Raw genomic sequence first — 17,796 nt, 5'->3', positions numbered from 1 at the left:
TCATTTTTCAGATCAGAAAAGAAAGGTTTAGGGATTTTCCTTTGCAAGTTTTAAGTTTGAGACAATAGCTGTGCATATTGATTGTAGTTTGTGTTCCTGCAGTGGAGTGGGTGCAGTCCTGTCTGAAAAACCAGATGGCTCCCACTGACTGCAGCAGAAAACATGTGTCCAAAAAGGTCATAATGTTTAAGTAAACAAATCTAGTGACAGGAATCCTGTTTTGTCAGAGGTTTGGGGATAAATACTGCATGCTGGAAAATAGCCATTTACAAAGGATGTGGCTCTGATTTTCTGATACCTCTGAACCAAATATTAGCCAGCATATGGGAATGAAATAAATGCTTAAAATTGTTTCCTCTCTTTCTGCTTCTCCTCTAGCTCTGGGATTGTACACCGTAAATGCAGTATATGGAGATACCATTACTATGCCTTGTCGTCTAGAAGTACCAGATGGTCTTATGTTTGGAAAATGGAAATATGTAAGTAGAGCTTACCTTTACATCCATTAGAGATGTGTATTTTTTGTGTGTGAGATTACAAGAATCCAATTGATAGGATTTCTGCCTTGGATACGAAGACATTCGTTACTGTGTTTATAAGACTGCAAGACTCCCATCTGAATAATTTCTGCCAAGCTTAGATTAGAGGTTTGAGGAATTAATCTCATTGTTCAAGAGAAATATTGGGGAGTTCTCTCCCAACCTGCATTAGAGATCTGGCATGTTACCAAGTGGTGTCTTGCTCACTTGTCAAAGCCATCATTGTACATTTCAATACTTTTGAAGTGGGCTGCCTGAAGCAGGGCATGCTTCATCCTGGGGAAAGTGCCATTCCTGGGTCTGGTTGATCTGTCACTCAGTACTGTTTCATGTTTCAGTGTGTTTAATGCATAGCAAAGAAGAAAACAGTACTGACCTTGAAGTTGCTGATGGTTTCACGCTGCCATTTCTGGCATGTGTAGAACAGAGGCAGAACTGTCAATGCTCTCCAAGTTGTCACAGTCAGCCTGCAGTAGTAGCACTGCAGGATGTGCTTCCCCTATATGTGATTGGTATCCAGGGCCAAGAGGAGAATAAGCTTGTCAAAATCAAATGAAACCTGGAAGCAAACATTGAAGAAACCACCAGGATACTAAAACCCATTTGCTTCTCAGACTGACATCAGGACAGCTCCTTTTCCTGCTACTGTAAAGTTAATATAAATCTCCTCTCATGCTAAAACCACAAAGTTACCAGCAATAACAGGTGATGTTTACTCTGACAATGGATTTTAAATTACATAGTTTTTTCTTCTTTTAAATGGCACCCACCTGCATATTTTACAGCAGACTGGCCTGCCACCAGGCGTGTTTCATAATCCCCCCCCGGCTGTTTCCCTTGGACCTGGAAGTTTGCAGCTTTTGCAGCTCTCATCCGCTCAAGAGTTCCTGCTCCACAAACATGTTTTTGGAAATGGAGTCAGAAGTCTGTGGAAGGCATTTCCCTAAAAGGGAAACAGTGAAACTGTTTCATATAAACGTTTTTGGAAGACACAGGACCTACATTTTGCAGTGTGCTTTTTAGTCTGCTGACTTTTCTTGGGAAGAAGTCCATCTGCGTGAAGATGTAGGGCTATTTTGAGAAAAAGAAGTGCATTTTTTTCTGATATATTTTGATTGCTCATCTTGAGCAAGTACCATGCAGCCAATGGAGAAGTTACAGCTTCTCCTAAATTGAAAGGGACACAAAACCTAATGTGCAGAAAAACCTGTCCAACTGTTTACACAGCCCACAAAATCAAGTGGAAGGTGATACCCGTTCTCCCAGGGCAGCTACCAGCATGGAAACACTTGTTTTTTTAGCAGGGGGAGAGTTTGGTTTAGGTTTTTAGGTCAGGTTCCATTATTTCACTGGAAGAAGCGTGAGCTCCATTTTTTGCTCTGCTGCCTTGGGAGTAGCAATTGGGGTTGCGGATGGAAGCCCAGGGGCACTGGGAGATTTGCACCATGGCAGGAGCAGGTGTTGCTCCCTTCAGCATCTACCTGCACGTGCTCATGCGCTGTGTGGGCTTGCAGAGTTGAGAGTTCTTCTGCACCTGACAGCCAACTTTACATCGTGTCAAGGCAAAGCTTTCTTTCCTGTGTGACAGATAACTAGAGTAATCCGAGAGTTAAAAGTGGGATGAAAAGACTGTAAGGGAATTTAAACGTCACATTAGCTGTTGCCTTCTGCTCCCTGCCTGGCTCTGACACCACTCATCTCTTGTCACAGCAGCATCATGCTTTTGTGGGCTCTGCAGTCAAGCTGAGGTATTGTGCTGGGAACGCTACTCGCATCAGTGCTGCAAGGTGCAAGGGATAAAAGGGAACTAAAACCTCTTCCAGCCCCCAGCACAATACTGAATGTAGAAATGAAGTCAACCCTTCACCTCTCTTTATTTCAAGGCAGACAGTACCAGTCCCTGCTCTTGGGGGCAGAGGAATGAAATCTGCAGAACTGAGCCTGTAACTTTGTCTCTCATAAAAACTAATTGTTGATATGGTGGATTTGTGCAAGGCTGTCAACTTTGTATTACTATTTAGGGAGACAAATGCATTTTTTTTTAAATATAAAGAGGATGTATAGAAAATGATTATTTTGCGCATTATCCTGAGAGGCATAAATAACAATGTTTGACTGTATGTATATTCCCATGCCACAGGCTCTTGGGTCCTTTAAAAGCAAAGGGCAAAAAAACCTAAAAACTGATTTAGAATAAAATAGGTAGTTATCCCTGATTAAATCCTGCATTTGGAATGAATTCTGAATATCCCAGACAAACAATATGAATATGTAAAACAATCACGAGAAAAAAAAAAAAGCCTAGCTCACAAATGTTTCTATTTCAGATACTTTTCATACACACAGAGGCAGGTGGTGCCAGAACCACCAGCCTTCATCAGAGCAAGCCCTATGCTATGCCGAGGTTGAGCCAAAGCATTGAAATTATTTCTCCTGATGATGTTCTCAATTTGTACCATGGCAGTCCTAAACTAGCTCTCATATTACACTGAATTTCCTGCTTTTACAGCAGAAATTAATCAGGGAAAAAGCCATCTGATGTAGTTTTCAGATTTTTTAAACTTATGTATTTGTACCAATTGCAGATCTTCAGGAACTTCTAAGTGAGTGTTTATGCAAAACAGAGGTGTTTATCCTTCTATTATAGGAAATGCCAAACGAATCTCCAGTATTTATTGCCTTCAGATCATCAACAAAAAAAAATGTACAGTATGATGATGTACCAGACTACAAAGACAGGTTGAGTCTCTCAGAAAACTATACGTTATCCATCAAGAATGCAAGAATCAGTGATGAAAAGAGATTTGTATGTATGCTAGTTACAGAAGATGATGTTTCCGAAGAGCCAACGATAGTCAAAGTCTTCAGTAAGTAAATCTTGTTGTTACTACTGTTAACATTCATCAGCATCTGAATTGTAAATTATGGAAACTTTTGTTTAAGGGAAAGATTAAAGCCAAGAAAGTAAATTTGGCTGAGTAAATTACTAAGACTAGCAAATTTCTACAGCTTTCAAAAATGTAATCTACTGGTGGCATTTATGTAACAAGACTGCCTGCACTTGCAGTTTATTCATGATAAGTGCTGGCTCAAAGAGAATTTTAGGCTTTGATAATGACTCACTTATGTGATGTCATTTAGTTGGAAATGAAAAATGTAAAATTAGCACTGATTATTTTCCATTTGTTCTCCAAATGAATTTTTCTGCAGGAGAGAAGCATTAACTTTGTGCAGTCTGCAGGATTAGATCAGTGGAGAGGTTTAAACCAACTCCGAGCAGCTAGTATGCAACAGTGTGCACTATGAGTGAGCAAGTGAGAGCCTGGGAAATGAGTTGGTAACCCCAAATGCTTATTTTGTCCCTTGCTGCACTAGCAGCAGGAAGAGCAGTCTGCAGTTCTGGTTTAGAGCACAACCAAGTTTGTTAGTGTTTGATATTGCTACAAACTGATCGCAGGGCTGATCCACAGTGTGAACCCTAATGCTCTGAGGTGTAGTCCTGCTCGGAGCTTGCACAAGAGCATGGACAAGCCTGGCCTCCTCATGATAATTCAGAGCAAACATGTAGCCCCTCAAACCCTGACTCAACTTGGGGAGGTGTTACTCCTTTTTAGGGGCACAGATCTGCTTGGGCCAGTGTTTGTAAATACTGCCCTGTGACTGCAGTGGGTATCTTCCTCAGCTGCCTGTTTTTATGTGGCTTGTTTTGGCCTCTGTTGCTCTTCAGATGCAGATTCACAATATAAGTCTCTGTTGTGGAAATGTGCTGCTTGCAGGGATCAGCAGTTTCAAACAAATGATACTTCTGCTTGAAAATCATGAACTCATGTTTTGGAAGGGCACCCTTACTCTTCTCTCAGGGAGAAGTTGTCAGGAAGTCATCAGTAGTGTCCAAGCAAAAATTTATCACTACCATAAATGAGTTTGAAGATAGATTAGGAGTCAACAGTATTTCCTTTCCCTGCTTTCACTTTCAATTTGACTGTAAAAGCAATCAAATTAATGACAATGGGGAGGAGTGTGCTCAGAGCACGCATAGTAAACTCAGTGCTTCAAAGGAAATGATAAAGAATTATCATGTTTACTTATTGCACAGCAGTAAATATGAAGATAAGACAGTGGTATATGGTGAAACAAAATGCTAACTACTTGAATTACTGTCTACTGTACTAAATATTAACACAATGCTAACTCAGCCATGGAGCACAGCCTGTGTGTTTTATTGTATGTATTAATACTAATGAAGAAAACTTCTGTTTACAAAGGAAGATAAGAATAGAGGATGCCACGCAGGTAATGTGGCTGACTTAGCACTGCAAGAAAAAATTACCTTTGCAGTTTTCCATTTTGAGTTCCCAACTTTAGGGTTCTCTTTAAATTTCCTTGCATCTAATTTCCTTGAGTCTGTTATTTTTAGGGTTTCATTTTTGATTGTAGTTTGGTGGCTTGCTTGTTTGGTCTAATTATAAAAGTGTTAAGGGTAGCTTGCAAGCTTTATTTATCTAACCAGCAGAGTTTCTGACTCCGTGAACCACAGATACAGAGCTAAGCTGCAGCTGTGCAAACTCATAACCAAAGACCTTGTGCACCTGAAACTCAGCTTATCCCAGAAGTCGTGACTGAAGTTTTACTGGAGCTTGTCATGTCTTCAGCTGTGTTACCTGATTAACTCCGAACTAATGAGCTGAAAGGGCTCCTTGCACAGGTACCACCTGCTAGTCTCACACACTGGGCTGCTCAGACAAGCTTTACCAGCTTTCCAGATGGATCCTGTCAGCATCTTTTTTTCTGGAATGAGATGTCCGAGGTTTCCAGAGCAGCCCAGTGGACATTAGCTGCTGTCCTGCTACACTGATGTTTGACTTTTGCAGGCAGTGAGCTCTTTTTCCTTTTATTATAGAACCTATATAGAATTGCAGAGTGCTCTGGCAAGCTCTTAAGCTGAGAGATAAGCAGTGTGCTGAAGTTGCAAACCCAACAAAGTGGGCTCTGCTGCTGCCAAGGTTAAAATTTCTTCTCGCTTCAGCTGCTGAGCCAGTAAATGCCAAATAAGTTTCTTTTCTAGTGAATTACCTTGGTGCACGTGCTGCGGCTGTGGGGATTTGGCAGCAGGTGTTGCCTTTCGGAGGCTGCTCCGCGAGAGCAGGTGGGGGCCTCTGAACTGCAGCATCTGCTTAGTCACCAGAGCACTCACAATAGGGAGAGCCGCCCCGGGGCCAGCAGATCCTCCATGTCCCTCGGTAGGAGCATTCTGAGGGTGGTCCAAAGCATAGAATAGGTCTTCTCAAACCAGTCCTGGCAGGGAAGTGAAGGTGAGGGAGACAGCGTTGTGGTTTGATCAGCTGGGGAGTGTGACAGGAAGCTACCTATGCTTGTTTGTGAGACCTTAGAATCTGAACCAGATCTTGTAAAACCTAATTTGCTTGAAGTAATGTGAAAATGTTTCATCCTTGATAGGTTCTCACAGAAAATAGGTTAACCTTTTTTCTTTAAAACTAGAAAAAGCGAGATAAACATGCACTTTTTTTTTTTTTTAAATATTTTTCTGCTAGCCCTTTGAAGCAATCGTGATGGTTTTGGTGTATAGCTGGTTTGTTTGGGATTCTTTTTGCCACAAGCAACATTGTTCATAGAATCATAGGGATTGGAAGGGACCTCGAAAGATCATCTAGTCCAACCCCCCTGCCAGAGCAGGGTCACCTAGAGTACATCACACAGGAAGGCGTCCAGGCGGGTTTTGAATGACTCCAGTGAAGGAGACTCCACAACCTCTCTGGGCAGCCTGTTCCAGTGCTCCGTCACCCTCACAGTGAAAAAATTTTTCCTGATATTCACCTTGAAATTGTTAGAAAATGTCAAATGAATAGCTTCTGTTATTGCCTTTCATTTCCCTTTTGAGCTGTTCTTATTCCATCCTGGCAAAGAATATCTGTGCATTTATGTGCAAAGAAATGCACATGTACGTGCACACACACACAGAGCAAATGGATTACTGTGGAAACATGTAGGCTTACCTGCACATTAGCAACTTCAGTGTGCATAGATTTTGGCAAAGGAGCATGAAGTTTACTTCAGGCTGAGATTATATACATTATTTCATATGGAGCTTGATTTGGGAAGAGGGTTCTGTAAGCTGGCATGGTTAAGGATGTTTCAGTCTGTAAAAGTATATAATATGTATGCTTATTTAAGCAGTATAGCTAGTGTGTAAAGGTTTTCTTTGATTTATTCCCCCCTGCCCACCCCCCTTCCCCTCTTCCTTTAAAATTGTGGGGAAAACTGACTCTTTTGGAGATAAAAATTTGCATTCCGGGCTTCCAGCCAAACTATTTTAACAGGCAAGTTATATAGTTTCTAGAAAGTAGTCTTTTATGATGGAAACGCTGATAGATCCTCCACTTTGGCAAGCTAAGAGGTCCATATACCATAATAAGTGTAAATAAGACGACATACTGGCACTGAAGAAAAAGTTTATTTTTTTTAAGAAAGTCATAACTATCTCAGCATCAGTTAAAGTAATTACACTTATCTCTATCACTTGAATTTCTTAAATGTAACAATCCCAGTTAGGAAAAATAAACATTAGAAGAATGATTACATTGAATTTGTTCCTTTATAATGTGACAGCTCAGCTACAGTAATATCCACAGTAAAGCTGCTTTCCTGTTGCTGTAGTTTCTGTCCTACTGGTTCCTTCTCTGGCATGTGTGTCATATAAATCAGATAGATGAGATCAGGTTTTCTCTGGGTAAAACGTATCTTGTCAGAATGCATGGTATTCATTATGGAAGGTATGACACATTTTAAGATGATGGGTTTTCCTTTTCAATCCATTTTCTAATATTGAGGTAGAAATATCTCACTTTTTCTTCTATGACAAAGCATAGGTAAGAATATAGCATGCCAGATTGTTCTATTTAGTCTCAATGTCCATGTATCTTTTAGTAACTCTGGTTTTCAAACAGCTGTTTGTGCTCCCTTCACTAGCACTTTTATCCTATTTATGTTTTAGAACAACCCTCTCAACCAGAAATCTTACATCAAGCAGACTTCTTAGAAACAGAGAAGCTACAAATGGTAAGAGCAGAATTCTCCCTCCAGGTTATGTGCCTGACAGCTGCCCAAAGTCCCTTTTACAGTCAAGGCAGAGAGCGCTGATGGACTGAGGCTCAGAGAGGGGGGGTGCCTGCCTGCACCTGCCTGGGAGAGATCATGGTCTATAGCCAGGCTGAGCACAGAGCTGTTACCTCACCACTGCTGGATTAGCCCTGCCTGATTCTGCAAACAGGGGCCACCCTGAGATGAGATCCACCACCAACCCCTCTTCCAAAGTGTACCTAAGCCTCACTGATGGGATTTGTCCTATTAACGAAAAATGAGTGGGATTATGCTTTTTTACTTTTCTAGAAATGTTTACTCAAAGCAGTATAATTAAAAATATCCACTATATTTTAATATAATTATAAAAATAGTGACTAATCCCTCTCTGTTTTGCAGCTTGGAGAGTGTGTTTCAAGAGAGAGTTATCCTGAAGGCAATGTCACGTGGTACAAAAACGGGAGAGTTTTGCAGCCTGTGGAAGAAGGTACGTTTCAATAATGGCCAATGTCTCTGAGTCCACAGACAGGCTGAAGAACTGTGTAAGAGTTGCTGTACTTCAGTCTAATGTACTGTTCCTTTGAAGAACACTACTCAGATGGAAAGACGGAACTAGAAGGAAACTTCCAGGCCTTTCAGAGCACCTATGCCATGCTGTGCCATATAATCTCTCTCAGTTCCAGCTTTAAAGCCACATCATGAGGAGGATAGTTGCCTTTGTTAATGTTATTGCAAAGCTATTCTTGAGCCTATGTAGCTAGTAGAAACCTGTATCTAATTTCCAGCTTCTTAAAAGGTATTAAGTGTCTCAATTTCACACCTGTCCAATATTGTGGTTTGGATATCATCTCCTTCTACAGATATTTATTTTTCCAGAATGTTTAAGAAAAGTATTTTTTCCCCTCTGTTTCAGCTTTGATTTTGACAGGCTGATCAAACCACAGTATTTACCTTGTATAAATTGAGAATGCTTGCAAAATTAAGCTATAAGTATTATCCTAAAAATTGGTTGTGCCAGCATTTTTGAGGCTGTCTTTCTGTTACAAATTAAGCTGAGATTTGTATTAAAAACCCCACAAGTTTCTAATTAGGTTTTTGTTTTTAAATTTTAAATTTAAATTTGATTTTAAATATAGAGTATGATAGGAGTATGCTGTTGATAAAACATTCCTGGTATGCATCAGTGACAATACTAGAGGAGCACTGTTTGTACAGTCTCTTGGGTAATTTATCACGTTGCTTTCATGTTTGCTGCATGATCACAAATACGGAACGGACAACAAAATATAGGAAAAATGTTTCAAATTCTCTCTGTGTGACACTGAAACAGTATTTCCTTTTCAGTTGTGGTCATAAATTTGCAAAAGACTGTGAACAAATCAACTGGACTCTTCACCATGACATCATCTCTTCAGTACATGCCAACAAAGGAAGATGCAAATGCCAAGTTTTCTTGCGTTGTGACATATTATGGACCATCTGGCCAGAAGACAATACAGTCTGAACCAGTTGTCTTTGATGTTCACTGTAAGTTATTGAAAAGCATCTATGGCTGTATGGTCTAAGTTGGGGGAAACAGCAAAATCAGACAGTTTACAAATTACATAGACATTGATGCTTGGCTGTCAGGGTGGTTTCTTCAAAGCTGATCTGCTGAAAGAAGGTCTGAGTACGTTGTGTAATTTTTGCTTATCATCAGACTTACCTGTGATTTCTTTCTTTCAAAGAGTAGAATACTGAATATCAAGATTGTGCTGACAAGGGGAAAGTGGCAACCACAAAAAGTCACAGTGAAATGGGCTTTTCAGAGCTTAAACAGGAGTTAGAGTGGTTGATTGAAGTGTCTGTGCCCTCTGAAATATGCAGTAATACACAAAACAGTTCTTAGTGTACTCAAGTGTGTTTTGTTTTTGCAGAGTCAGCATCACACACCTAATGCTGGCAGACTACCTTGCACAAAATGCAATACTTTCTCAATGGCTGTAAGATGCTAATTTTTACATTTGAAATGTATCATTTGAATATCAGTAGACTTTTAAGTAGAGAATTTGTGTAAATAATTACTTCCAGCTGGCCTAAGTCCTAAAGCAGCTTCCTCACTGTTTTACTGGCCAATGTAGAAATCATAATTCTCCATGGAGTAAACAAAACAGGCAGTTGGCAAGGGGAGGTCAGAGGGCATGGTAGCAGTTAGAGAGGTGGGAGGAGGCATTTCAAAGTGTTGTGGAATGACACTCCCAAAGGACTGTAGAAGGCAGCAGCTCACAGCAGAATGTAGAGGACAGGTGATATGTAGTATGTCCAGTCAGCGTTGCCTTTCTGCACACTTCAGGTAATACTTCAGCTTATAAAAGGAAAGTCCCTGTTTTAGAAATGATAGGGTGTAATTATACAGTCCAGGGTCTTAGTATACATCGTGTAACCACTCTATAATCCAGCTGAATGCAAAGAAAATTAGTAAGGCACTGAATGTGTTCTAACTGTATGATTAGATGCTTCTCCTTGACAGGTAAATTTACTGAGCCACAGAGTGAGGGATCAGTTTTGACCTTGGTCATCCCAAATCAAAAACCTTGGAGCAGTTACTCCTTGGTTTCACCTGGAGAAGCTAGAGTAAATTAAGGCCTTCTTTTCACCAGCTGTTTCTCCAGAATGATAACTGGCAGAACACATGGAGAAGAAAACCACTGGAACAGTAGCCATTATCTTCAGAAATAACAGATTTCAAGCTTGCAGACACATATCCCATTACTTGAAAGCTATAGCTTTTTCTTTCTTTTTTTTTTTTTGTTGTTTGGTTTTGCTTTAAAGTTGGGTACTAAATTTCACTATTTTTTTTCTGTGTGATCTGTGAAGACTAACTCCATAACTCCTGCTATGTATGGCAGATGTTCACAGGGAAGAATATAATGACCAGAAAGTACTTGTTGCTATTATTGGCTGAGAGAAGCATTGCTGTCCTCATTTCCCCACCACTTTAGTTCCTTAGGCTTCTTCAACTGCTGAAGATGAGGCTCTTGCAGATTTCTGTGATGCATGTAGTACATGTACTTGTAGTTAAGGACTACTCAATGCGAAGGCTAAAGAAGGCTGCACAGCACTGCAGAACAGTCGCTGTGCCAGATATCATGTGCTCCCTGTATTGAAGATTTAATACTGAGAGCTAGACTAGCTCTTTAATCCTTATATAGCAACACACAATTTAAGATAGTTTTTCCTCCAGAGATGGGCAATATCATTGTGTTGTTAATTAGCCAACAGTGGGAGGCAGGCACACTCTTCAGTACTGAAGAGGCCTCCAGGATGAAATTTGCCCAGTTTCCTTCTGAGTATTTTCATTTGCTGTAGCTTCAATTCCTTGCTCTGCTCAAATGCATCTTCAGATGAATTTGTCAAACTCTTTATTCATAGAGATGTCCAGAGCTTCAACAGATGAATTTTGTGACTCATTATAATTGGTGATAATGACATGTCGATTTGGTTTTGTTTTTTAAAGTAGTTCAGTGATCCTATGTTTCTTTCTCAACAAAAGTGATATTTTTTAATGAGTCAAATGTAGTGCAGATGAAAAAAAAAGACTCTGAATCTAAGAAATGAAAGTCCTTCTCTCAACCTTTTTTTTTTTTTAGCTTGACTGTCAAAACTATTGTTTTGTGTTTCTGAAGCAAGTAGAAAAACAATATCATAAAGAAGACTTGCTGTTCATTCCTTGCAACTTACCCATTTATCATAAAGGAGGACAGCGTGCTTAAAACTATACATACATAAGGTTTTTTAAATACGTACCTATTCAGTCAGGTTCTAAGAAATGTTTTACTGTTTGTTGTTTTTCTTTAGCTCTGAGGTAGTGCAGCCTCTAGTATTGGAGTATTTAATAGCTAGTTGACATCCTGGAAGCAGCCAGCCACTGTAACCTAGTATGAGAAGAGTGAATTAGCTCCTGCTGAGTTGGGTGCAAGTTGGAACTGGATAACTTCGTTCAGCTAGCAGTAGTTATCAGGTCTGGTGTGTGGCTGTAGCAAGAGAGCTACCAAAAGTAACATGAGTAATGCAAGAGAACTCCTGAAGCTGGACAGTTGAATAGTATCTCAGATATCTAAATAATCAAGATTCCAGTTATGTTTCTGCTCAGTATTAATCAATGTAAAAAGATTATGTTTTTCAGGCAGACTTTCCAATCATGCCATGTTAAGTCTGTCTGGTTATGGATAAACTCTTTACATAGAGGATAAGAGTCAAAGACACTTTATATGCAGGCTGCTTCCAGCATTGTTGTTTTCCTTGAAATTATGCAGTTGTGGCCATGGTGGGTCTGGGATGGCAGCATTCATTTATTAAATTACTGTCTTTTGGTACCATCTCCCAGAATTTTGTTCTTGGCTGAAGTAGAATCTCTGGTTTACAGAAGCATAAAGTAAGATGGGCCAAGCCCACGGGTATGTGCCACTGAGGGGCAAGACAGACCTTTATCATGCTGCTCCTCTTTGTTAGTGAAAGCAGGAGAGTACATGACTCATGCTAATAAGCACTCAGCATTGCATTTAATACCGTGTCTTCCTGTCATCAGGTTGCATCTTCTTCAGAAGGGTGACCTCTTCACCTTAGAGAACAATTTATTTAGTCTTTTGCTATTTGCTTCTGTAGATTTTTGGGTTTTGTTCCAGTTTAGAGAATGAAATGAAAAATTTGCCTCTGGTTGATTACAGTAGATAGCAGTTGTGCCTGCAGAAAAGACTGGTGGCTTGCAAAAATATCACTCTGGTTCAAATGTATCCATTTTAAATCCAGTTCTGTTCATCTCCGGCTTCTTAATTAAAGTCTTCCTTGTTATAATTAATCTCTTATCAATCTTGAGACAAATTCTAAGCAATTCCAGGGTGTATCCAGACATCCTTTATGGTATTTTTTTGACATTTAGTCACCTGCACATAAACTTAACAGGACAGACAAGTTTCTGCAACAGGCTAGTTCACCAGATGGCCCCTGAAACTGTTGGGGTTTTTTTTGCCCAGTAGACACCAAGAGGTGTGCATATAGTTCCCGACCAACCACTTCATCCCGTCTGTTGGTTTCCACACCAGCAGCAATGCTGCACTCTCTTTCCTAAGCAGGCAAAGTCGTGCTTCAGCACTGAACGTACTGAGATGGAAGCAGCTTGGATGTGGAAGGGAGCCGAGGCCGTTGCTTCTGAGGAGGGAAGATGTGGCTTGCTAAGGCCTGGTACCCCTCCTCCTATGAGGAGGAGGGAGATGCTGTGTTAAAGCTCTCAGTCATCAAGAGGGAACAGCAGAACATATCTCCTGTTATTGAGAAATCCCATAGCAGAAGACAGACATGCTGAATGCCTTAAGGGTCAGAAGGGCTGGAGAGCACACACTTCACTAAGCACACAAAATCAGCTGTCAGGCAAGAGTTTCTCTGCTGTGCAGACTTTTTTAGTGTTTAACGAGGTGCACTGTGCTGCGTCTTAATGCGAGGCTGGCATCTTTGGTGGAATTTTATTTATTCATTGAAATTAAAACAGTGAGAGTTATCCGCCTGTATTATTTCCTTTCATTTTGTTCATTTTACTTGGGTTTTGAAAAATTATATTTAGGGTTCTGCCTAGAAAGAATAGCATCTATTAAAGTATACTCTGTTTCTGCCTTAATAAAAAATTACCAAAGTAAAATGTAAGTTATAGTTCAACTTCACTGAACATGACAGAAGTATGTTACATTTACAGTTCTGTTGACTATGTTAAGGGTCCTATTATGTTCACCAAATTCATCTTTCTGAAAGCCTGTACTGTTCAGCATATAGAATAGGCCAAACACAGATGCTTAGTTCATATTTCTTTCTTTTTAATGTAAGAAGGCTATTATCTAGTGTTAATGCAAGGCGTGGAGAGCTTCAGTTGTTTTTCTGATTGCTGCAGTCCTCCAAACAGTGAACTTCAGAGAGGACAAGTTAATCCCTTATAATAAAGTCACACTGTGAAACTGTTCGTACCGATGAAGGTTTTTTTTTATTTTAAAGACATCACATAGTTGTAATTATTGCTGTTTCAGTTACAGTTATTTTGGTGAAGAAAAATTAGTTTTATGTCGTGTGGCTGCTTTCTACTTATTTTATTGGCAAAAATATAGAAGTCTGATTAACCAGTTCTTTTGTAAAAAGATCTACACATGCAAATACGTTCAACCCACTTGATAAAATTGTGTACTCATTGGCCATGAATATTGTATGCATAGTGTTACTGTGGAATTTTTTTGCAGAAGCTATTAAACGTGTACATTATTTTCACAGATCCAACAGAGAAGGTGACTATTCAAGTGCTGCCACAAAGTAGTACCATTAAAGAAGGCGATAACATCACTCTGAAGTGCTCGGGAAATGGCAACCCTCCTCCACAGGAGTTCCTCTTTTACATTCCAGTGAGTCTTGCCTTGCTGTCACTGCGTACTGAAATATTCTGTATCATCCCTTCCTACAGACATTGCTACATGTCAGTGTATACATGATTTTATAACAAATGAAGGCAGGAATTTGATGCAAGTAAAACTGAAAGTAGACACCAGCCATTACATCAGGCTCTGAGAATACCTCACCTGAGTTGGCAAGATAGTTTGAAAAAAATGCTCCTTCCTCCCACCCCACCTGAAGACTTTTGGTGTTTGGACCTAATAAAAATTACTAGGCTTCCTTTCCCATCATTAGATATTTTACCAAGAAGCAGTTTTGACTGAAGTGGTTTATTGTCTTGAATAAAACCATCTGGTCTGTTGTCATAACAGACAAAGATACAACAGTGGAAGTGTAGGAAATTAATTCAGCTGTTTTTTGGACTTTCACAGATGAGTCTGTATGCAATTTCTTTTATTTAATTAATTAATTCTTTGGTGGCGTAACAACACAAAGAACAGCATGGGAGAAAATATAGGGCAAATCTGTCAAATGCACAAGATGCAGATTGATAAAAATGAAGGCTTTGGTACCATTAGTCTTTTTAGTACTGATGAAATCCACAGACAGATGTGGCTTTATATTCTAAGTTTCCTAGTCCTGCCTCTTGTGTCCTGCTTTTCTCTCCTATTTTGTAGTATTTTTTTGGTTCCTACAGCAGTAGTGAGCAGAGCTGATAGAGACCAAAAGCAGGCATGCTCTCAGGTATTTCAAAAACTGCTTGTCACCCCTTGAACATAATCCTCATCTACCTTGGACTCCTGATGTGTTTGAATTGATGAAGAGCAGCAAGGGAAACTGGGAGCTGAAGTCCTCTTACCTCAGAACAACCATTTAGACTCAATGAGTCATCTTAGGAACTCACTATATGCTAGGGAAAAAATGTATGGTACCTCTCCTTGCTGTACTATCACAGTGAGTGAGCTAAACACCCAAGTTTATCTTATTTTCAGTCTCCCTGCTACTAGTCAATTCTCTCAAGGAGAGCTGGAGCTGGTGATTTCTTTGCAGGACTCATGGGTATCGTAGATCTGTTTCTGGATTCAGAGATACAAATTAGGGTGTCATTCTGTGCTTGTTTTATAGCTGGTCTAAGTCAGTCAGTTGTAATCAGGGGGAAACTGGGGAACTGGATGGCCAGAAATGAACACTAGCTGGCTAATTCAAAACACCAGTTTCTGTGGGTAACTGCAAATAAGGTAGTGTATATCCCTACAGGCTTCATGCCATGATGTGGGTAGGGCAAATATGGCTTGTGCTGCTGAAAAATGTGTAATGTAGTATGCTTCATTTCATCATTTTTCCTAAACTGAATATATCATTTCAGATACAGATTTAAAAATACAATTTGCTTTGTTGTTGTGATTTCTGCAACATTCATATTCATAAAGTGATTCAGTCTTTTGTTTCCTCCCTTTTTTCGTTCTGTTAAACTTTCAAATTTTGTGTTCTAATGTCCTCTTAAAGTGAGTTAGACATTCCATTAAAAGAGTAAGCTCTTAATTGTAGATGTTTTTTGAAACTATGGTGTCATGCAGGAAATAAATCTTAGTATTATTAATAGATAACTACACTTCAATGATGCTGTGTCTGTACATATTTTATAATGTAAATTTTATAATAAAAATATCTTCAACAAAAACTAATGGGTTTAGGAGGCCCATGTACAATAAATATTTTGTTTCACATCCACAGGGAGAAACAGAAGGCATAAGAAGCTCAGATACTTACATAATGACAGACGTGAGACGAAATGCAACAGGAGAATATAAGTGCTCTCTGACTGACAAAAGCATGATGGACTCAACCACCATCACTGTACACTGTAAGTCACTGCATTTTGCACTGTTAGTTATGATACAGACCTATCTTGGACCTTCTGGTGTGGTCTCTGCTTTAGGTTAGTCCAGTTAACCTACAGGAGAACTGAATGGTGTAGTTAGTTTGAAGTAGTTTCAGGTAATTTTCATTTTTTTTCTAATGTATATTTCTGTTTGCAAACTTAACTTTCTTAATTTATTTTCTTAGATACAGATTCACTTTATGTAACCTTTGTATAGTATATGATATTATTGCATTGTCACATACAGTGAAAATGCTGGTATTTTACGTTTTGCTCATGTGAACATATATATGGCAAACCATTTCACTTCAGCTGTGTCTTAGAATGTATTGAAACACAAGCTGGCCCACAGTGATATCACTGGAGATCATTCTTCATAGTCAAATTCATATTAATATCCTTTCATCTTATTTCAGTGAGGTTAACGTGTAAGGAGTCTAAAGAAGAGTCTTAGGAATTGATTCTGTTCACATAGGACAATTTGCTCTTTTCACTGTTCCTAGAATCATAAGACCTACAGAGTTCAGTAAAGTTTCTTTAACTGGACACTAGTGTATTTAGTCTCACTTTATCAGCAACACTTTAAAAGCAGACATTGAGCTTATTGAACCATTGAAGCAACGTTTGCTTTTCAATGGTTGCTTTTAACATTTTTATGTAAGAAAACAAGAGCCAGAACTCTTTCAAACTTTGCTATGCTATCACAAGCTGTGAAAAGTGACTTGAGACAATGGTACTAGGTTTCCTTGGAAAAAATTGATGATCTGTAGTCTTCTCAGTTGCATAAATAACTTTAATAGTTTATGGGTTCAGAGGGATGATGAGAGACTTGATGGATAATGAAGTTTAAAGGCTTCCACAGTAGTTATACTTTACATAAAAAGAAACTTCATGTTTGTATACTCAGTTTTGATTTTTTTTCCCCCTTGGAAGAGGTACAATTCATTCAGAATACAAGAATAATTACAGTATTCCATTTAATTAATAATTTGCATTTAATAAGGTCATCTGATCTTTTCTTACCCACCTCTCCTCTTTGCCAAGGGTTGGGGAATGTAAGATCTGAAGAGAGCTCTGTGTGCTTCTGCCAGTAGCTGCCCAGTCTCAAAGGTAGCTTGCTGGTAGTTTGCTGTGGTAAAACTGACCCTTTTACTTTACTTCATGTGGATTGCTTGTCTACTTGCACTTCCACAAATAGTTACTGTAAAGAATGGATTCCTCAGCTCCAAGTTATTTATAACAAGCCAGTTTGCCTTTCTCTGCTATTTTGTCTGCATGTCAGAAGAGCTTTACTACACAAGAGAAGCATGTATTTTCTTGACAGAAGTCTTTCCAGTGTTGGCAGCTAGTGCAGCTACTCAGAACTCATAGGTACAACCTAGCACTCTCCTACTTCACTTAAGGTTCATTTTGTTTTATTTTGTTTTTCTTAAATATCTCAACCTGCAATAAAGCCTTTACGTGAGGCACCGTGGCCTGGAGTAGTTCTGTAGTTCTTGAGTGTCCAGACCATGCCCTGTCTTTAAGCTGCTTGGGTGTCTTGCCTTATGCTGGCCTAAAGCATTTCTGCAGCATGTTTTCTTGTGAGGAGAACTCCCGTGAAAAAGTCATAAAACTTGTAGATGCTTTATAATACTCTGTTTCATCTTTCAGTTGCTTACTTTATATTATTTTTCCAGCATAACTCACGAATTTTTGATGCTTTCTACTTCTAATGTACTTGTATCTTTTTGGTGTTAGATTTTCAGATATTTTATGCCACTGTGGTTTTAGTCATTCAAATAATACTTACTACTGCCTCTCAAATCCTCCTTTTTCTCCCTATTTTGATTTATCACTTACTTTTGACATATAGATGAATATTCCTGTCTA

At 39.2% G+C, this 17,796-nt stretch overlaps 1 protein-coding gene across 1 annotated transcript in view; it reads left to right on the top strand.

Annotated features, from left to right (window-relative positions):
• The first annotated feature begins 377 nt into the window (after positions 1-377).
• Positions 378-17,796, top strand: part of ALCAM (activated leukocyte cell adhesion molecule) — a 34,774-nt gene continuing 17,355 nt past the window's right edge. The window contains exons 1-7 of the mRNA XM_008938293.1: positions 378-479; positions 3,187-3,406; positions 7,552-7,616; positions 8,037-8,124; positions 8,982-9,164; positions 13,926-14,053; positions 15,777-15,906. Coding sequence (XP_008936541.1) covers positions 426-479; positions 3,187-3,406; positions 7,552-7,616; positions 8,037-8,124; positions 8,982-9,164; positions 13,926-14,053; positions 15,777-15,906 — 868 coding nt within the window. The 5' untranslated portion in view covers positions 378-425. The remainder of the gene's footprint in view (positions 480-3,186; positions 3,407-7,551; positions 7,617-8,036; positions 8,125-8,981; positions 9,165-13,925; positions 14,054-15,776; positions 15,907-17,796) is intronic.

This window comes from Merops nubicus, unplaced genomic scaffold (genome assembly GCF_000691845.1).
Source record: "Merops nubicus isolate BGI_N331 unplaced genomic scaffold, ASM69184v1 scaffold10514, whole genome shotgun sequence".
Lineage (NCBI taxonomy): Eukaryota > Metazoa > Chordata > Aves > Coraciiformes > Meropidae > Merops > Merops nubicus.
The sequence above is the reverse complement of the archived record's forward strand: the minus strand, read 5'-3'. Positions and strand labels throughout refer to the sequence as shown.